This window comes from Anomaloglossus baeobatrachus, chromosome 8 (assembly GCF_048569485.1).
Source record: "Anomaloglossus baeobatrachus isolate aAnoBae1 chromosome 8, aAnoBae1.hap1, whole genome shotgun sequence".
In the NCBI taxonomy this organism is placed as follows: domain Eukaryota; kingdom Metazoa; phylum Chordata; class Amphibia; order Anura; family Aromobatidae; genus Anomaloglossus; species Anomaloglossus baeobatrachus.
In genome coordinates, this window is record NC_134360.1 from 66,789,494 (window position 1) to 66,807,576 (window position 18,083).

The window sequence follows — 18,083 nt, forward strand, 5'->3', positions numbered from 1 at the left end:
TAGCCGGCCCCATTAGCATGTTAGTATGCCCCTGTGGGTGTGCTAATGTGCCGCACCCGTGGAAGAAGCCGAGCTGCTCGGATCCAAGTTCGCTGTGGCTAGAGGTTCTCCGGACGTGGGGGCTGTTTGGCGACTCAAATGAAAGGGGGTATTTACAGGGGAGTTGATGTATAGTTTGTGACGCCACCCTTGGTGTATGGTAATTTGGGAGTAGCGCCGCTGCCGTTGGGAGTACCTTGGGTGATGAAGTGGGGCAGCAAGGTGTCGTAGCCCTCCACGGGCAGGGGGATGCCCCGGGACTCGGTGTGGCGTGTCATGGGATGCAGGGGTCACACTCGTACTCACTCAATTCATACGCAGATGCTGACAACCGGATAAACCAATTCTCTGAGTACCGCTGCTGCTGAGGGGAGCTCATCTGAGTCTCGTCCCCTATAGTGTTGCCTGGTGATCCGTGACCTGCCTCCTGGCACTAAGTTTAACTTCAACTTGGTGGCCCAGTATTATGGAACTTGCCGGCACTGTGGCTAAGTGTAGGAGCTTGCTCTCAGGGCTTACGCTTGGGATTTCCTGGACCATTTTGGGTTGGAAAGTCCTATCCCCCTTGTTGCGCTAGTGCCCCGATTCTGGAGAAGGTGGGAGCATATCATAAAGGCTCCGTTCTCGTCAAGTGAATTGTCAGGTTGCCTTAAGCTACTTCCCGACCTAGGGTCCGTGTACCCCATCGTGCCTTCGGTCCCGGACGGGTGACAGTGCTAGGCTGCCGGCTGTCCTCCTCGACAGGTCCAGGCACCTTGCCACAATCCCCTGCGACCGGGGGTCTGACTCATCTAGACCCAGACCCCCGTCTGCAACCTAGATAGCTTCTCTAAGAGCCACCGCTCCCGACTTCCTCTCTTTACTACTCGCTACTCCACTCTCCTCTACTGACTGACTGACACTCCTCACCTCCCCTCCCTGACCCCCCAGGTGGGTGACTCTATTCCACTCAAGCCGTCCACTGGTGTGCCTGGTGGATGTGGTGCAGGGTGTATCTAGGATTTGATTTGCTGTTGGAGGCAACACCATTAAGATAGGGACCCAGAACCAAGAGGGAGGCGGAATACTGCACGGAAGGGCAGCTTGTGCAGTACCCTGTGACGACCTGATAGTCCAGGGGCGTCACACTAACATGCTAATGAATGCACAACATCAGAGGATGGTCACGCTCACCTCTCCACTGCCATTGCCACCCGATGCTGGATTTTGGCTCAGTGCGCATGACCCTGGAGTTTCGTTAATGTGCACTATGAACTGAAGCAGCAATGAGTGAGATCATCCTCTGATTCTGCACATTCATTAGCATGTTATTATGCTCACAGGGGCATGCTAACATGCTAATGGGGCCACCTAGCCAGTGAACCTAACGCACAGGGGACTAGTCCCCTCGCTTATTAGCATACGATAAAAGATCTTTAGAAATCCTTTTTCTAAAGATTCCTTTTTCTATGCTACTACTGTAGATGCAGGGACAGTTAGGCAGGGATTAGCAATATTCACCCAGAACTGCTTGTGGTTCTCGGGTCTTATTACACCTGACAGTTTTCCTTTAATGCTATGGCTGATCCGTGCTTATGTTGTAGCATCTGACAAGCCAAGCACAGCAGTAGTTCTTCATAAAGCAGAGTGTGTTATCATTGCATCTCCCCCGTCTTATCTAGACATTGTATTTTAGGTCCTACCAGTGATGTTCTTCTGAAGGTTGACCTTAAGTTAATTTCTCATGATATCTGCTCCGACCTCTACCACTATCAGATAAGTCCACGGATGTTCTGTGCGGGGTATTCTGATGGGACTAAAGATGCGTGTCTGGTACGTCATTAGTTCTCTATTACGTTACACCTTTGTCCTTTGACATTTGAATCTATGGATTTGAGTCCTGACTGTACTGCGATAAAATCCCTTAAACTGATATTTCATGTATTCATTTATTAATGAATGTAGTTTAGAAAAGAGGGAATCCGGCTATTTATTACATGCGAGTTTAAAAACCTGCTCACATCCCACTCTTACACCAGAGCAGCAGACCTGTCTGTTTGATAAATGGTATAGACCAAAGCGTCTCATCTCCGTCTACTGGGACCAGAACTGGGAAATACCTGTGCCTCATCAGTGGTCAAAGTCAATGCTGGTGTTATAATGAATGCTAATGTGTCTCCTGGACCCAGTATACCATAAAAAAATAAGTAAAACCATTACTGAATCTGATTGCTGCAGGAGTAATAATGACCAGTCTTGAGAAGGGCAGTGAGCCCCATAGGGGTGAATGGACCCCATGACGATCGGGAGGGTGCAAGGTTAGGAAAGGGTTAATAGGTTTGCATGGGATGGGGGATGTGTGGGAGTACAGGATTGGTAGTAGGGAGCTGTAAGGGTATTGGGGGGGAGCAAGGAAGGGGTGGGGTGTTGGGAGAGGTATAAGAGAGGGGGGTGTGCTGTTTACCTCCCCTTTCGTCGATAGATCTTTGTGTCCCAGGACGTAGTGCTGCTGCTGCTTCCTGCCATGGCTGCCCTTGCTGAACTCCTGGAGATGGTGCGGGGAGCATCCGAGGTCGTGGGAGTGGATGCCCTGAGGCAGCAGCTGGCAGCGGTCTGTGGGGCTGGAGCGGCGCCACCTGCTGTTCCAGCGCCCGGGCCGTGGCTACGTGCTCGGCGGGCGCGACCGCCGGAGCGCTACTCCCCCAGCTGGAGGGGGAGAATCAGATCAAGGAGCCCCTGCGGGGACCCTCCGGAGCAGCGGCGGAGCCCTCCAACTAACCTAGGGGAGCAGCCGGCCACCGGGAGGAATCCGCGACGGAGATCCCGTGGGTCGGGGGTGGGCGGAGCCTCTGCGAGGCCCACTTCCGGTCCGCGGCCTGCGCAGCACCAGACCGGAGCATGGATGACGGCAGCCCCCAGTGATGTGCCGGCTGGGGGTGGCGCTCGGCGTGCCGGATTGCTGGAGGAGACTCCCTGCAGGCCGCAGGGGAGAGCAACAGGACGGGGGACGGGATCGGATGTGAGCGGCGAGGTCAGGAGATCGGAGGAGGGGTACGGTGGCCCACAGGCACAGAGGAGATCGGTAGTCACGGTCCCCCCCCGGCGAGGAGCGTGCTGGGGGTGGGTCCCGGCGAGGAGCAAGCTCGGCACGGCCTTCCGGCAGTCGGCAGGGAGGGAGCCCACTGAGGACGACAGGAGAAGGGGCGGCGCAGCAGGATATCACGATTACAGCGGGAAGAGACGGCGGCAGGGCGCCACGGCGGGAGAAAAGGAAGAGGTCAAGCAGGAGTCGCCCGGACGAGCGGGGTGCGGTGACCGTGGGGGTCGACGGCCGCCAGGTGCGGGCTGTCCCCTCGCTGGTCCCCCCTGAGGATTTCGGCAGCGCATCGGACTCCAGCGAGGAAGAAGGAGCAGCGGCAGGTCGGACGGAGCGGCAGCTGGAAGATCGTGGCACGGCTGTTCCGGCGTCGACTCAACGGCAGCCTGGTGAGCAGACAACAGAAATGTTACATGCTGTGGGTAGCGCGGGCGAGGGCGGGGGTTCCGTCGCGGGACGCGTTGCGCTGGGGGCGAGTGCGGTCGGGCAGTCTGGTTTACCGGGTCCAGAGTTTTGGGGGCAGCTTTTGGGGGTGTTGCAGGGGTTGTCTGCGGAACGGGGTAGTCGGACTGGGCCTGGGGCTCCGGTGGGGGCGTGGGTAGGCCCCACGGAAGTGGTGCGGACAGAAGCGCCGGTGCGCGATGTTGCGGCGGGGGACACGACCTCGGCGGCAGGTACGGGACAGGAGGCTGGTGGGGCGGCTTCCGTGGGTGCGAGTAAGGAGGCGGAAAAGGAAAAAGAAAAGGAGGATGAGGTAGTGCGTTTGGATGATAGGGCACGGAGTGAAATTTATGTGTGTTTTGAAGGTCAGTTAGGGGTTCATTTAAAAAAGGAGGTGAGGGAAAAGATTTGGAAGGGGGAGTATGTGGAAATTTTTTCCCTGCTTCCCTTGGAAAAGTTTAATTTGGATAAGGTGAAACCTAGTGATACAAAAAAGGAGAAGGAGGATGAGGAAAAACGGCGGTATAGGTTGATCCCAAGGACGTTTACTAACTGGCTACAGGCCTTTGCTATCTTAGCCAGTGTGATCGGGGAAAAGGAGCCGGAGCATTGTTCCGCCCTATTTGGATATATGGACGCGATAGGGGAAGCGTATAGAGTATACGGCGGTTTGGGGTGGTTGAGATATGATGAGCAGTTCCGGCAGCGGAAGGCTCTGCGGCCGGGAGTCCAGTGGGGCCACAAGGATATTTCTTTGTGGATGCGGTTAATGACGGCGCCGGCTCAGCCCTTTCGAGGGGGTGCCGGGAGCCCGGGTGCGAGTGGCGGGTCCTCGGCTGGACAGAAAAAGGGAGCTTGTTGGCAGTATAACGAGGGACAGTGTAAGTTCGGGGCCTGACACGAGTGTTCCGGATGTGGAGGGTCCCACCCTCTGGCCAGGTGCTTCAAGAAAGGCAAAGGAAAGGCGGGGGAGGGGTCTGGAAAAAGGGAGGACGCCAGTGAGGGTAGAGGCGATGCTTCCCTATTTAAGTAGATATCCGGATGTGCGGGCGGCGGAGTTGTTGGAACGTGGTTTTACAGAGGGCTTTCGGATTCCGTTTGAATCTGAGGCGCCGGTGTTTCGCCCGGGAAACTTGCGGTCCGCAAAAGAACATCCGGCGGTGGTGAAGGAAAAGCTGCAGAAGGAGGTGGAGTTGGGGAGGATGGCGGGCCCATTCCAGGACCCGCCATTCTCTAATTTACGGATTTCCCCCCTTGGGGTGGTACCTAAGAAGGAGCCAAACAAATTTCGGCTCATTCATCATTTATCTTATCCGGCGGGATTGTCGGTGAATGATGGGATATCACCGGAATTGTCGGCGGTATGTTATGTATCGTTCGATAGGGCCTTGGAGCTGGTAAGGGTAGCGGGGCGGGGGGCCCTGATGGCAAAGGCGGATGTGGAAGCAGCTTTTCGTTTACTCCCGGTGCATCCAGAGAGCTTTCATCTCTTAGTATTCACCATCCCACATACACCCTATGTGGATCGTTGCCTGCCGATGGGCTGTTCCATTTCGTGTGCTTATTTTGAGGCATTCAGTACGTTTGTGGAATGGGTGGTCAAGGAGGTGGCAGGAGTCCATTCGGTGATTCACTATTTGGATGACTTCTTTTGCGTGGGTCCGGCGGGCTCTTCGGTTTGCTCCTTGTTGTTGTTTACGTTAGAGCGGATCGCGCGGAGCCTGGGTATTCCGTTGGCAAAAGACAAAACAGAAGGGCCGGTGACGGTATTATGTTTCTTAGGTATCGAAATTGATACACTGGCAATGGAATGCCGGTTGCCGGAGGGAAAGCTGTTGGATTTGAAGGCGTCGGTGCGGTTCTTGTCTCAGGCCAAGAAGGTGCGGTTGCGGGAGTTGCAGTCAGTGCTCGGAAAATTGAATTTCGCTTGTCGCATTATGCCGATGGGGCGGATATTTAATAGGAGACTGGCGAGCGCAACTGCAGGGGTAAAAGCTCCAAATCACTTTGTCAGAGTGACAAAAATGATGAAAGGGGATTTGTTGGTGTGGGAGGAGTTCTTGGACCGGTACAACGGTCGGACCCTTTGGATGAGCGAGGCGGTGTCCAATAGCCAGCTGGAATTGTACACGGATGCGGCTGGGGCGACAGGTTTTGGAGCAATTTTTCAAACGCGCTGGTGTGTGGGAAAGTGGCCGCGGCGGTGGGTGGAAGCAGGTTTGGTGAGGAATTTGGCGCTGTTGGAATTGTTTCCCATTATTGTGGCGGTGGAGTTGTGGGGCCCTGTTTTTGCTGGAAGAAGGGTTTGCATGCATTGTGACAACATGGCGGTGGTGCATTCCATCAACGCACTGTCGGCAAAATCCCCGCCGGTTGTGGGGTATTTAAGGCATCTAGTGTTGCGTTGTTTGGAGTTAAACATTTGCGTGGTGGCTCGGCATGTGCCTGGGATTCGCAACGAGGTGGCTGATGCGCTATCACGGTTTCAGTTTTGCAGGTTCAGGAAGCTGGTGCCGGAAGCGGACGCGGAGGGGGAACCTTGCCCGAACTGGCTGTGGGACCTGGCATCGGTGTAGCTTTTGAGGGAATTCGGAGATCGGTGTCTGAGGCTACTTGGTGCCGATATCAGGCGGTGTGGCAGGAATGGGCAGAGTTGGAAAGTAGGGAGTTCATGGAGTCGGGTTACCAGGGTCGAGTGTTGGGGGTACTGATGTTAATAAGTGGGGATTTTTCGGAAGGCAGGTCTGTTTCGGTGATTGGTTGCAAGTTGGCGGCGTTGGCCTTTTTGTTCCAGATGCAAGGGGTTCGGGACGCGACTAAGGATTTTCTGGTGCGACAGGCGATGAAGGGTTTTCGAAAAGGGGCTCAGTCGCGTGACTGTAGGCGGCCGGTGTCATTGCCATTGTTGGTGCGTTTGGTGGGGTGTTTAGGGGAGTTGTGTTCGTCTCCTTATGAGCGGGTGTTGTTCTCGGTAGCTTTTGTACTGGCGTTTTTTGGGGCCTTTCGTATTGGCGAATTGGTCAGCCCGACTAAGCAAGCGATGGGTGGTTTGCTGTTGGGTGATGTGATGCTGGGGGAGGATAGAGTGGAATGTCGGCTTCGTTTTTCTAAGACGGATCAGAGGGGCCGGGGGCGCTTAGTAGTGTTGTACGCTTTACCGGGGCACCAGTTGTGCCCAGTGTTACATGTGTCAGAGTTTTTAAAGGTGCGCGGCGGTTACCCTGGTGTTTTTCTTAGACATACGGACGGATTGGCTTTGTCGCGGTATCAATTCAATGCGGTGCTGAAGATGGCTCTAGCAAGGGTGGGGGAGGAGCCACGTGAGTACGGGTCTCACTCCTTCCGGATTGGGGCGGCAACGGAGGCCGCCAGGTGGGGTTTGAGTGAGGATTGTATCCGGCGGATTGGGAGGTGGGAGTCTTCCAGGTTCCGTTTGTACATTAGGCCTCACTTGGTCAGGTGATGGTCAGGGGTGGGGGATTCAAGGTTGGTGTTAGATGCCGGTTTGTGGGCAATTTCTTGTGCTGTTGCTGTTTTTATTCGTGGTCTTTGTATTTTATAGGTCCATGCCTTGTGTGGATCCTCGGGCACTCCTATGTGTATTGGGGAGCGTTACGGGCGGATGTGCGGCGTGACGGTCGGCAGCTTGGAGTGTCGGTGTCGGAAGCCCGAGTAAAGTGGCTCGGAATTCGGGGCATGACTTGGGGTAGAGTGCGCCCAGAGGTGGCTTATTATAGCCGTATGGATCGTGTCCCTGATGTGTTAATTTTGCATGTGGGAGGGAACGATTTGGGAGTAAGGTCGGCGAGGGAATTGAAAAGGGATATAAAGCTGGACCTGTTACATTTGTGGAGGGCGTTCCCGGGCATAGTTATCGTTTGGTCGGACATTATAGCTCGGACGCAGTGGCGTTTTGGGAGGTCGGTGGACCGTATTAATAGGGCTCGGAGCAAGCTGAACCGGGCTATTGGCAGGTTTGTGGCGAGAAATGGGGGGTTGGTGGTGCGGCATAGAGAATTGGAGGAGTCCACGGAGCAGTATCTAAGGAGAGATGGGGTTCACCTGACTGATGTGGGTCTGGATTTATGGATGTTGGGTTTGAGGGATGGCCTAGAGCAAGCACTGGGGGTGTGGGGGGCCCGGGCCAAGTAAGGGTGTCACTTGGCCGGCCTGTGGCGGGGTGATAGGTCCGTCTGAGAGGTTGGGAGTACCGACAGTCGGCTTGTTGGTACGAAGTCGCTCAAGGGGAGTGGCTTCGGAGTGGATGGGAACTTGTGGGCGGAGGTCCCGCAGGTTCTGGGTAGGAGTAATTAACGATGGAACGTTGTTACCCCTCACCTCGGGCCGGGTGGTCACGGCCGAGGTGGTCCTCTGGGCCGGTTTGGAGGTTACGGCCGGGGGGTTAGGAATGATGGTTTGCCTCTCGGACGGATCTATCGGTGTTTCTGGTTATACGGGTATATATGTATAAGGTTAAGTTTAACAATTGAGTGGCATGTTGGGCCACAAGTTTGGTATACATATATACGGTAAAATAAAACTGTGGCCATTCCTGCAATAAAGTCGTGGTTCTCGTCTTCATTTAGGTAGATATGGTACGGGGGGTGTGTTTTACAGGATAACCTGATTATCCCTTATAGATGCGTCAAGAAGGGCAGTGAGCCCCATAGGGGTGAATGGACCCCATGACGATCGGGAGGGTGCAAGGTTAGGAAAGGGTTAATAGGTTTGCATAGGATGGGGGATGTGTGGGAGTACAGGATTGGTAGTAGGGAGCTGTAAGGGGATTGGGGGGGAGCAAGGAAGGGGTGGGGTGTTGGGAGAGGTATAAGAGAGGGGGGTGTGCTGTTTACCTCCCCTTTCGTCGATAGATCTTTGTGTCCCACCCGCCCGCCCTGATATATAATTATATGTATATGTTCAAAAAAAAAAAAAAAATGATAAAAAAAAAAAAAAAAAAAAAGGTGAAAAGGTGATGGTTTTCAAAAAAAAAAAAAAAAAAAAAGAACTTTTAAAAAAAAAAAAAAAAAAAAGAGGAATAAAGGAGAATACAAGGTTGAGTTGCTAATTTATTGTTGTCACAGCGGGGTGATAGCTCCGTCTGAGAGGTTGGGAGTACCGACAGTCGGCTTGTTGGTACGAAGTCGCTCAAGGGGAGTGGCTTCGGAGTGGATGGGAACTTGTGGGCGGAGGTCCCGCAGGTTCTGGGTAGGGGTAATTAACGATGGAACGTTGTTACCCCTCACCTCGGGCCGGGTGGTCACGGCCGAGGTGGTCCTCTGGGCCGGTTTGGAGGTTACGGCCGGGGGGTTAGGAATGATGGTTTGCCTCTCGGACGGATCTATCGGTGTTTCTGGTTATACGGGTATATATGTATAAGGTTAAGTTTAACAATTGAGTGGCATGTTGGGCCACAAGTTTGGTATACATATATACGGTAAAATAAAACTGTGGCCATTCCTGCAATAAAGTCGTGGTTCTCGTCTTCATTTAGGTAGATATGGTACGGGGGGGGGGTTTTACAGGATAACCTGCTTATCCCTTATAGATGCGTCATGGAAATACATTCCAGCCTCACATTTAGAGATCTCTGTTTAGATCAAGGATGAGTCATTTGTAATGCATCCATGAGGGAACTGAACAATACTAATGTGCCACCCCCGTGCCAGCAGCCTGCCGCTTCTCAGGTCCGGACCTTCTGGTGGGTGGCTCGAGGGTCTCCGGACCTGGGGGATCCCGAGGACACTCCGAATGAAAAGGGTCGGGGGGTGGTGGACGTATATGTACGGGCTGGGCTGTACTAGGTTCGTGACGCCACCCACGGTATGTGGTGATATTGGACACCACCGCTGCAGTTACGGGCACCCGGGGGAGATGTTGTGCAGCAAGTTGTTAACCCCTCCGTGGGCAGGTATGGTGGCCCCGGGACCCGTTGGGGTTGGTGGTGCAGGGAGATGGGCGACCGCAGGGTACTGGTGTACTCACTATTAAGAAAACACATGAGTCTCTGGTAAACCAAGGTGATGGTGGTCGGTGCCCGCAGCCGGCTGCGTTCTGGTTCCCCCACCGGCTGGTGGTCTCTGCCTTTCTCCTGCACCTTTTTTTAGAACGGTGGACTGCCTGTGCTTGCAACTTCAAGAGTCCGCTCCCGGCTGGATGTGGCCTAAGGAGCCCTTGCCCGCAGACACTGGCCCGTGGCATCTCTGAGCCCTGGAGGTGGTCTATTATCCCCCTCGGTGGGCTGTTGCCTTCAATCGGGACTTTGCGTGGGACAGGACCTCTAGTCCTGGCCGCAATCAGTTAATTAACCAGTTCCAGTCGCTTCTGGACCTAGCTTCAGGGTCTGAGTACCCCCCTGTGTGCTCCGGTTTCCGAATCGGTTCCCCGGGTCGGTACCGGCGGGCCACCACCCTGTCCCGGTCCACCTCGGCTCCACCGAGCCGTCTTCCCGGCTCCTGCAGACGGAGACTGTCGTCTGCCTCCTAGCCAAAGGCACCAGAGCTCCCACCCTGGCACCTGTCAGTTTTCCTCTGGCCTGACACACAGGCCTGACCTCCACTCTCACTGAACTCTAAAACTGATCTGACTTTTCCCCGCCCTGGGCTGTCTAAAACTCCTAGGTGAGCGTCTTCCAACCGCCTGGTTCCGCCCCCTGGTGTGTCTATCAAGCCCTAAGGGGGTGACTAGGGTTTTAAGGTTGGCTGATGTCACCTGTGAGGGAAGGTGTTGTGCAGGGGCCTATTTGTGACTACCTGGCCTGGCCAGGGCGTCACACTAACCATAGTGTGTGTGATGGGTAATGATGGGCGAGCACTAGCCGCTCAGTACTTGGGTGCTCGGTAAGACTAAGGATTAGTGATGGGCAGCACTAAAATGCACAAAGGTTCATTACTCGATTCAAGCGAACTTCTCGGTGCTTGGATGCTCGCTAAGACTAACAAGTAGTGATGGGCCAGCACTACAATACTCGAATGTTTGTTACTCGATTCGAGCGAACTGCTCGGTGCTCGGTAAGACTAAAGGTATGTGCCCACGATCAGGACTCCCTGCGTCCTGGATACAGCGAGTCCTGACTTGCGGGGCCGCGCGTCTCCCTGTTAGGAGAACGCAGCTGCTTGTACCCACGATCAGGGTTTCGTGCGCTGCGGTCTCTTGCTTGTGTTCTTCCTATGGAGGACGCATGCAATTCCACAGCAAACAATTGACATGCTTAAATGTTTGTTTGATTCGAGCAAACTGCTCGGTGCTTGGGTGCTCGGTAAGATTAATGAGTAGTGGTGAACCACCACTAAAATGCTTGAATGTTCGTTACTCGATTTATGTGAACTGCTCGGTGCTCAGGTGCTTGGTAAGACTAACGAGTAGTGATGGACAAGCACTACAATGCTCGAATATTCGTTACTCGATCCGAGCGAATTGCTCGGAGCTTCGGTGCTCGGTAAGATTAATGAGTAGTGGTAGACCAGCACTAAAATGCTTGAATGTTTGTTACTTGATGCAAGTGAACTACTCGGTGCTGAGTAAGACTAATGAGTAGTGATGGTCCAGCACTAAAATGCTCAAATGCTTGTTACTCGATTCAAGCGAACTGCTTGGGGCTCAGTAAGACTAACAAGTAAGAATGGGCGAGCACTAAAATCTTTGAATGGTTGTTACTTGATTCAAGCTGGTCTGACACTTGGACAAGCTCGAAGCGAGTAACGAGGAATATCGAAAGTCAATGATTAGCCTATCTGGGTCTCCGCTGAAATACTGCCAACCGTAAACAGAAAATTTCTGGCAGGAGGGAGGCAGTGTTTTTTGGGGGTTCTCACTATGTCCTAGAACATTGTTTTATTCCACGTTAGAGCCATACAGAGACTGCAAATGGCTCACCTTGGGCAGAATACATATAGAATTTACAATAGACAGACTGGTACAGAGGGAAGAGAGGACCCTTCCCTTGCAGGTTTACTGGCTACAGGATTTTGGGGAGGAAACAGTAGGTTGGGGGTTTACAGCAGCTCCGCTGGTTCTGAGGTTGCATCAGGGTCATTACAGGCTGTACGCTTTCTTGAAGAGATGCGTTTCCAGGTTCAATCTGAAAATTCTGAATGTAGCAAATAATTGGACATGTTTGAGCACAGAATTCTAGAGAATGCTGGACTCAGAAGAAGTCTTGAAGGCAATTGAGGAACGTACAAGTGTGGAGCAGAGAAGGCGGACTCGGGCGGACCGGAGATTATGTGTTGGAGATTAATTCAGAGATACTGTATATGGAGGAGAAATATTATGGATGGCTTTGTAGGTCAATGTTGATAGTTTCAACTGGATATGTTGGGGAAGTGGGAGGGATTTTGTGGAGGAGTATATAGGAGGTAGGTGGTTTAGTCAGACAGCAAAGTTAAGGACATACAGAAGAGGTGCAAGACTGTTAGCAGTAAGGAGGATATTGCAGTAGTCAAGGCGGGAGATGATGAGGGCACGCATGGATATATAAAAATATATATACCCAATATACATATATGGAAGCCAATGTATAAACTAACAAACTTCTTATATTGCAGGGTGACTCAGGCAGTCCGCTTGTATGTAAAGAGCCAGGGGGACACTGGTTCCAGGCTGGCTTGGTAAGCTGGGGCGCAGGCTGTGCCATTCCCAAGTTTTATGGTGTGTATAGTCGCACTACTAGATTTATTGGATGGATCCACAATGTCACAGGACAAGCGAAGAATTAATACTCCAATAATATTAACTTTATGTCAAGAATTTCCACCTGCTACTGAAGACCGATCAAAGTCCGTTAACTACGTCTAAACCCAGGATCATAGAGAATCATAGCAAAAGTTTTCATTTTGTTCCCTCATTAAAAAAAATAACAATGCATTATCCAAGAAATCAGAACAATGACACATGAAGGCCGAAATGAGTGGAGTCCACAATTTGGAATTAATGAGACGTTATGACCAAAAAGGATTACGATTATACACCACATTAATGAAGAATAGGTAAAACACAGGGGCGGCGTCATGGGTTTATATGGTGGATAGTAAAATTTTAGTGCCAGTGAAAAAAATGCTTATTTAATAGAAAAAAAACAATTTCCAAGGACATTCTTTATGGTAACCGGAGATATCACTACTGTACTTTTATGTTGCCCTGTTGTGTCGCCAGAGTTTGTAACCCTTATCTCTCTTCTCCTGAATAGTCTTCTAAGATCATTTACGACTATCTAAGTTAAACCTTGATATGGTCATAAATCATCTTAGCTTACATCCTTTGACTTAATCGATTCCATTAAATGTGATGCTGGAAGTGATCTCCATTTTCTGCCAAACACATTTTGACATGTTACGTAACGTATTTGGCAAGCATATCAGGGTGGGGGGGAATATCCGCAATTTCATTTTGGATAGTTTTCTTTAAATAGTGTGACCTTTGTTTTGATAGATTTGAACATACCCCAAAAGAACAGGTCTGGTGGTGTCAGGTCCAGCAACCATGGTGGCCAAAGCCCCCTTGTAATTACCATGTTGCCGAAAAATGACTCAATTTCTGCCATGTTCCTTGCCACATTTCTCCATCTTTCTAGAAGTAAACTTCCCTTAAATCACGATTATCCAGAAGGTTCATAAACTGTTCAGAAATATCTAGGTAGCAATTGGTGGTCAAAGTGGTCTCAAAGAAATTGAGGCCTATGACGCGCAACCGAGACTTCATGCAATATTCACCGATTTTTTTTTATCATAAAGTTGTTTTGGGGAGTAACAAAGGGTTTTCAGCTGCCCATATACAGATGTTTGGCTCCTATCTCATCGCTTCTGTGTTTTTTGAAGTTCCATATTCTGAGGAGCACAATGAACATGGCTTTGTTCAGGTTCCTTCATCCTAGAGAGAGTTATCACAGAATATTCAGGGCCTCTTTTAAGTGAATCTCCTTGCGCATGCATTATTGGAGTATTCCCATCTCCAAGATCCTATCCCAATATTTATTAGGTGTAATAATAATAATAAAATTAGCAAATACCTCTAATTAGAAATGTAGTATAGTTCTTCTGAGTCCTATTCTTATCTGCTAAAACTACATTTCTTAGCAGCACCCTGATTCTTCAGAGTGCTGCAGGCCCCTTCCTCGACTCTCTTTTGTATAACCCTATAAAACGTTAAAGGGGTATTCCCATTTCCAAGATTCTATCCCAATATATACTAGGTGTAATAATAATAATATTAGCAAATACCTCCAATTAGAAATGTAGTATAGTTCTTCTGATTCACTATGTCGCTTACCTCATGTACAGGGCATTGCAGCATAGGTATCCATGGTTATGTACACTTATGTAGTGACAGGTAGTTAGTTACTTGTAGTCATAACCATGGATACCTAAGCAGCAATGAAAAATGGCTATACCAGAAGAACTATACTACATTTCTAATTGGAGGTAATTGCTAATATTATTATTACACCTACTATATTGTCAGGGCTGAGAGGACTGGTAAGCCCAGGAGGTGGATCCACTGGACCGAGTACGCCACCAGGTGGCAGAGTACACGGCAGCCGGAGCACTGACGTGGCCGGGACGGTTATAACCGGGTCAGCAAGATCACGGAGTTCTATGGGATAATGCAGGAAACAGGCAGAGGTACCCGGTAGCAAAAGACAAACAGTCACAGGAGAGAGCACAAGGGGACCTGAGCATCTAGCTCTAAAGACAAGCTAAAGGACACGTTGATCAGGCAACGCCCCTATGGAAAGGCAAGTCTTATATACCCAGCACAGCCTCATGTCATTTCCTGCTGCAGGTGTGCTGGGCCTATAAGACCAGGAGAGTGGGCGCGGCCCGGTCCTATACAGAATCCTGAGGCCAATACTCCAAGTCAGACTCCTGAGACCAGGAGCATGACTCAGGGGAGCAGGAGCGGGAGCGGCAGCCATGACTGGTGGACACATGGATTGGATCAGTGGGTAAGGAGTGGTGCTGGGACACGGGGAGCGTGACAGTACCCCCCCCTCTAAGCCCCCCCCTCCGAGCACAGAACCCCAGGGGCACCCCGGATCGAGACACCGGATCGGGACCCAACGCAAAGGCGGGGAAGGACCGCTGACCCCGTACCGCCTTCTTAGCTGCACGGCGCGTAGCCGATCTCCCAGCAGTGGCAACGGGGGCAACGGGAAGAGGAGGACCGTCAGAAACAGGACTGGCAGCGAGGACAACCGGCCCGGGCGTCTCGGACCGGACACAGGACAGGGACTCATCCCCGGCAGCCGTTGGCATCAGAGTCTCAATCGTCAGGGACGGTGGAACGACGCTGGAGAGCGCCGTCACTTCCGGTTCTGGTGGCACCACAGGCACAAGTGCCAGGAGCTGTGGTACAGCGCTGGACTGCGTCAGATTCTCCTCTTCTTGTGCCATGATAGGGTCAGGTGACAGGGACCGAGGAACAGGCTGTAGGCAGGTATCATGGCACGAGGGACTCCAGCGAGAGATTGCCCCAGAGCGCCAACTGATGTCAGGGTCATGTAGTCGCAGCCAGGGCAGACCCAGCAGGAGCGCAGGAGTCATTCTCGGGATGACGTAGAACGCAATAGTCTCAGTGTGCTGGGTACCAATACGAAGTCTCACGGGTTCGGTGGTGTACCGGACAGGGTCGTATAATTGTTTTCCGTCCACGGAGGCGAACCAGAGGGGTTTTGCAAGCGGGATGACCGGTATCCGATAACGATCCACGGTAGCTTGTCGGATGAAATTAGCCGCTGCTCCCGAATCAATGTGAGCCTCCGCCGTGAACTGGGTCTTCTCGGTCGTGACCTGGACAGTCTGTGTAACCGGGACTGAAGGAATTCCGGTACCAAGGGTGGCGGTTCCCACCATCCCTTGGGCTTGGGGTCTACCTGGTCTCTCCGGGCAAGAGCGGAGCAGATGAGAACCGCTTCCGCAGTAGAAACACAGGCCCCGGGCGAGTCGCTCTGCGCGGCGTTGCTCGGCTTGGCTCAGCCGGTCTATTTGCATGGGTTCCGGGAACATGTCACAGGAAGGCAGGGGCAAAGGAGCGGTAGGCCTCTGCGGGGACAAGGCGTGACGGGGTGGTAGCTTCTCCCGGAATACCTCTTTGGTTCGCTCCTGGAAACGGAGGTCAATCCGGGTGGCTAAAGATATTAAGGCGTCCAAGGTGCGTGGAACGTCACGGCCAGCAAGCTCGTCTTTGACGCGGCCAGAGAGTCCTTCCCAAAAGGCCGCCGTCAAGGCCTCATTGTTCCAGCCCAGCTCAGAGGCGAGCGTGCGGAACTGGATGGCGTATTGGCCGACGGTCAGGGTCCCTTGGCGTAGCCGGAGGAGCGAAGAGGTCACCGTGGTGGCACGTCCGGGTTCATCGAATGTACCTCGGAAAGCGTGCAGGAATTCCCGGATGTCAGTGGTCACTGGATCCTCATTCTCCCACAGGGGGTTAATCCAGGCTAGAGCTTCGCCTTCCAAGTGTGACATCAGGAACGCCACTTTAGCCTGGTCTGAGACAAACAAATGAGGAAGTAACTTGAAATGCAGGGAGCACTGGTTCAAAAACCCCCGGCAGTTCTTGGGGTCCCCAGCATAGCGAGGCGGAGCAGCGAGGCGAAGTTGCGAGGTTGCGGAGACAGCAGGTTCAGATCCGGACGCCGTTTGCTGCGTGGACCGAGACGAGGCGGCAGTCTGTAATGTGTACAACCGGTGGTCCACAGACGTCAGGAACTTTAGTATGCGGTGTAAGGTGTCACGCTGTTGCACCAGTTCCTGGCGTAGTTCGGCCAGCTCCGATGTTTGTGCTCCAGCGGGATCCATGGCCTGATCAATCTGTCAGGGCTGAGAGGACTGGTAAGCCCAGGAGGTGGATCCACTGGACCGAGTACGCCACCAGGTGGCAGAGTACACGGCAGCCGGAGCACTGACGTGGCCGGGACGGTTATAACCGGGTCAGCAAGATCACGGAGTTCTATGGGATAATGCAGGAAACAGGCAGAGGTACCCGGTAGCAAAAGACAAACAGTCACAGGAGAGAGCACAAGGGGACCTGAGCATCTAGCTCTAAAGACAAGCTAAAGGACACGTTGATCAGGCAACGCCCCTATGGAAAGGCAAGTCTTATATACCCAGCACAGCCTCATGTCATTTCCTGCTGCAGGTGTGCTGGGCCTATAAGACCAGGAGAGTGGGCGCGGCCCGGTCCTATACAGAATCCTGAGGCCAATACTCCAAGTCAGACTCCTGAGACCAGGAGCATGACTCAGGGGAGCAGGAGCGGGAGCGGCAGCCATGACTGGTGGACACATGGATTGGATCAGTGGGTAAGGAGTGGTGCTGGGACACGGGGAGCGTGACATATATATTGGTATAGGATCTTGGAGATTGGAATACTCCCTTAAAGTATAAAAAAAAATGTCCCCAAAGGTGGTAAACATTGTTAGCCTGGTTTGAATGGTGGACAGCCAACCTCTGCAATCCAACATTTAAAGGGGCATGGTGCATTACCAATTTTATTGTTTACACACAGAGAGTGGTTCTTGGATAGGGACTGTAGTGATTGGTATTGTAGCTTTGTCTCAGTTAGGCTGCTTTCACACCTCCGGTTTCTGCAATGCGGCACAATCCGGCACTTTGCAGGAAAATCGCAACCGTTTTTTTTTGCTGCCGGTTGCGTTTTTTCTGCATAGACTTTAATTAGTGCCGCATTGTGCCGCATGGCCTTGCGTTCCATCCGGTTTTTGCCGCATGCGGCAGATTTAGCCGATGCGGCGGCCGGATGGAACGTTGCCTGGCACGTTTTTTCGTGCGGCAAAAAACCGCATCGCGCCGCATTCAGCCGATGCGGCGCATTTTTCAATGCATGCCTATGGTGGCCAGACGCGGCAAAAACCGCATCCGGCCGCCGCATGCGGTTTTTGCCACTGCGCATGCTCAGTAGCATGCCGCAAGCGGCAAAAAACGGACGGGCCGCATTTGAAAAACTTATGCAAAGGATGCGGTGTTTTCACCGCATCCGTTGCATAGCTTGCACAGCCGGATTGAGCCGCACAGCTCAAGCCGGATGTGTGAAAGCAGCCTTACTTGTCGTCTTCACTTTTTTGAAGAGCATTGGTCTCCATATTACAAATTGGCTAGCAAAGTTTCTCCAATTAGAAATGTAGTATAGTTCTTCTGATATAGCCATGTCTCTTACCTCATGTGCAGGGCATTGCAGGATCTTAGGTATCCATGGTTATGACTACACGTATAGTCACAGTTAGTTGCTAGTGGTCATAACCATGGATAGTTAAGGTCCTGTAATGCCCTGAACATTAGATAAGTGACATCTGTACTATAGTACATTTTTAATTGGAGGTATTTGATAATATTATACCTATATATCTTGGAGTGGGAATACCCCTTTAAGTTGCTCAAACCACTATGAGACTGTGTGCACACTTTGCGTTTTCATTGTGTTTTTGAGTGCAGATTTGTCACAAAACTGCAAGTAAATCCCGATGTCAGCAAAGTCAATGAGAATCCTGAAGTACTGTGCGCACGTTCAGGAATTT

At 52.0% G+C, this 18,083-nt stretch overlaps 1 protein-coding gene across 1 annotated transcript in view; it reads left to right on the top strand.

Moving 5' to 3' along the window:
* The window catches only part of TMPRSS6 (transmembrane serine protease 6), a 174,147-nt gene extending 160,467 nt beyond the window's left edge, over positions 1 to 13,680 (top strand). Inside the window, exons 17-18 of the mRNA XM_075322083.1 lie at positions 1,715 to 1,851; positions 12,103 to 13,680. Of these exons, the coding sequence (XP_075178198.1) occupies positions 1,715 to 1,851; positions 12,103 to 12,273 (308 nt within the window). The 3' untranslated portion in view covers positions 12,274 to 13,680. The remainder of the gene's footprint in view (positions 1 to 1,714; positions 1,852 to 12,102) is intronic.
* The last annotated feature ends 4,403 nt before the right edge of the window (positions 13,681 to 18,083 follow it).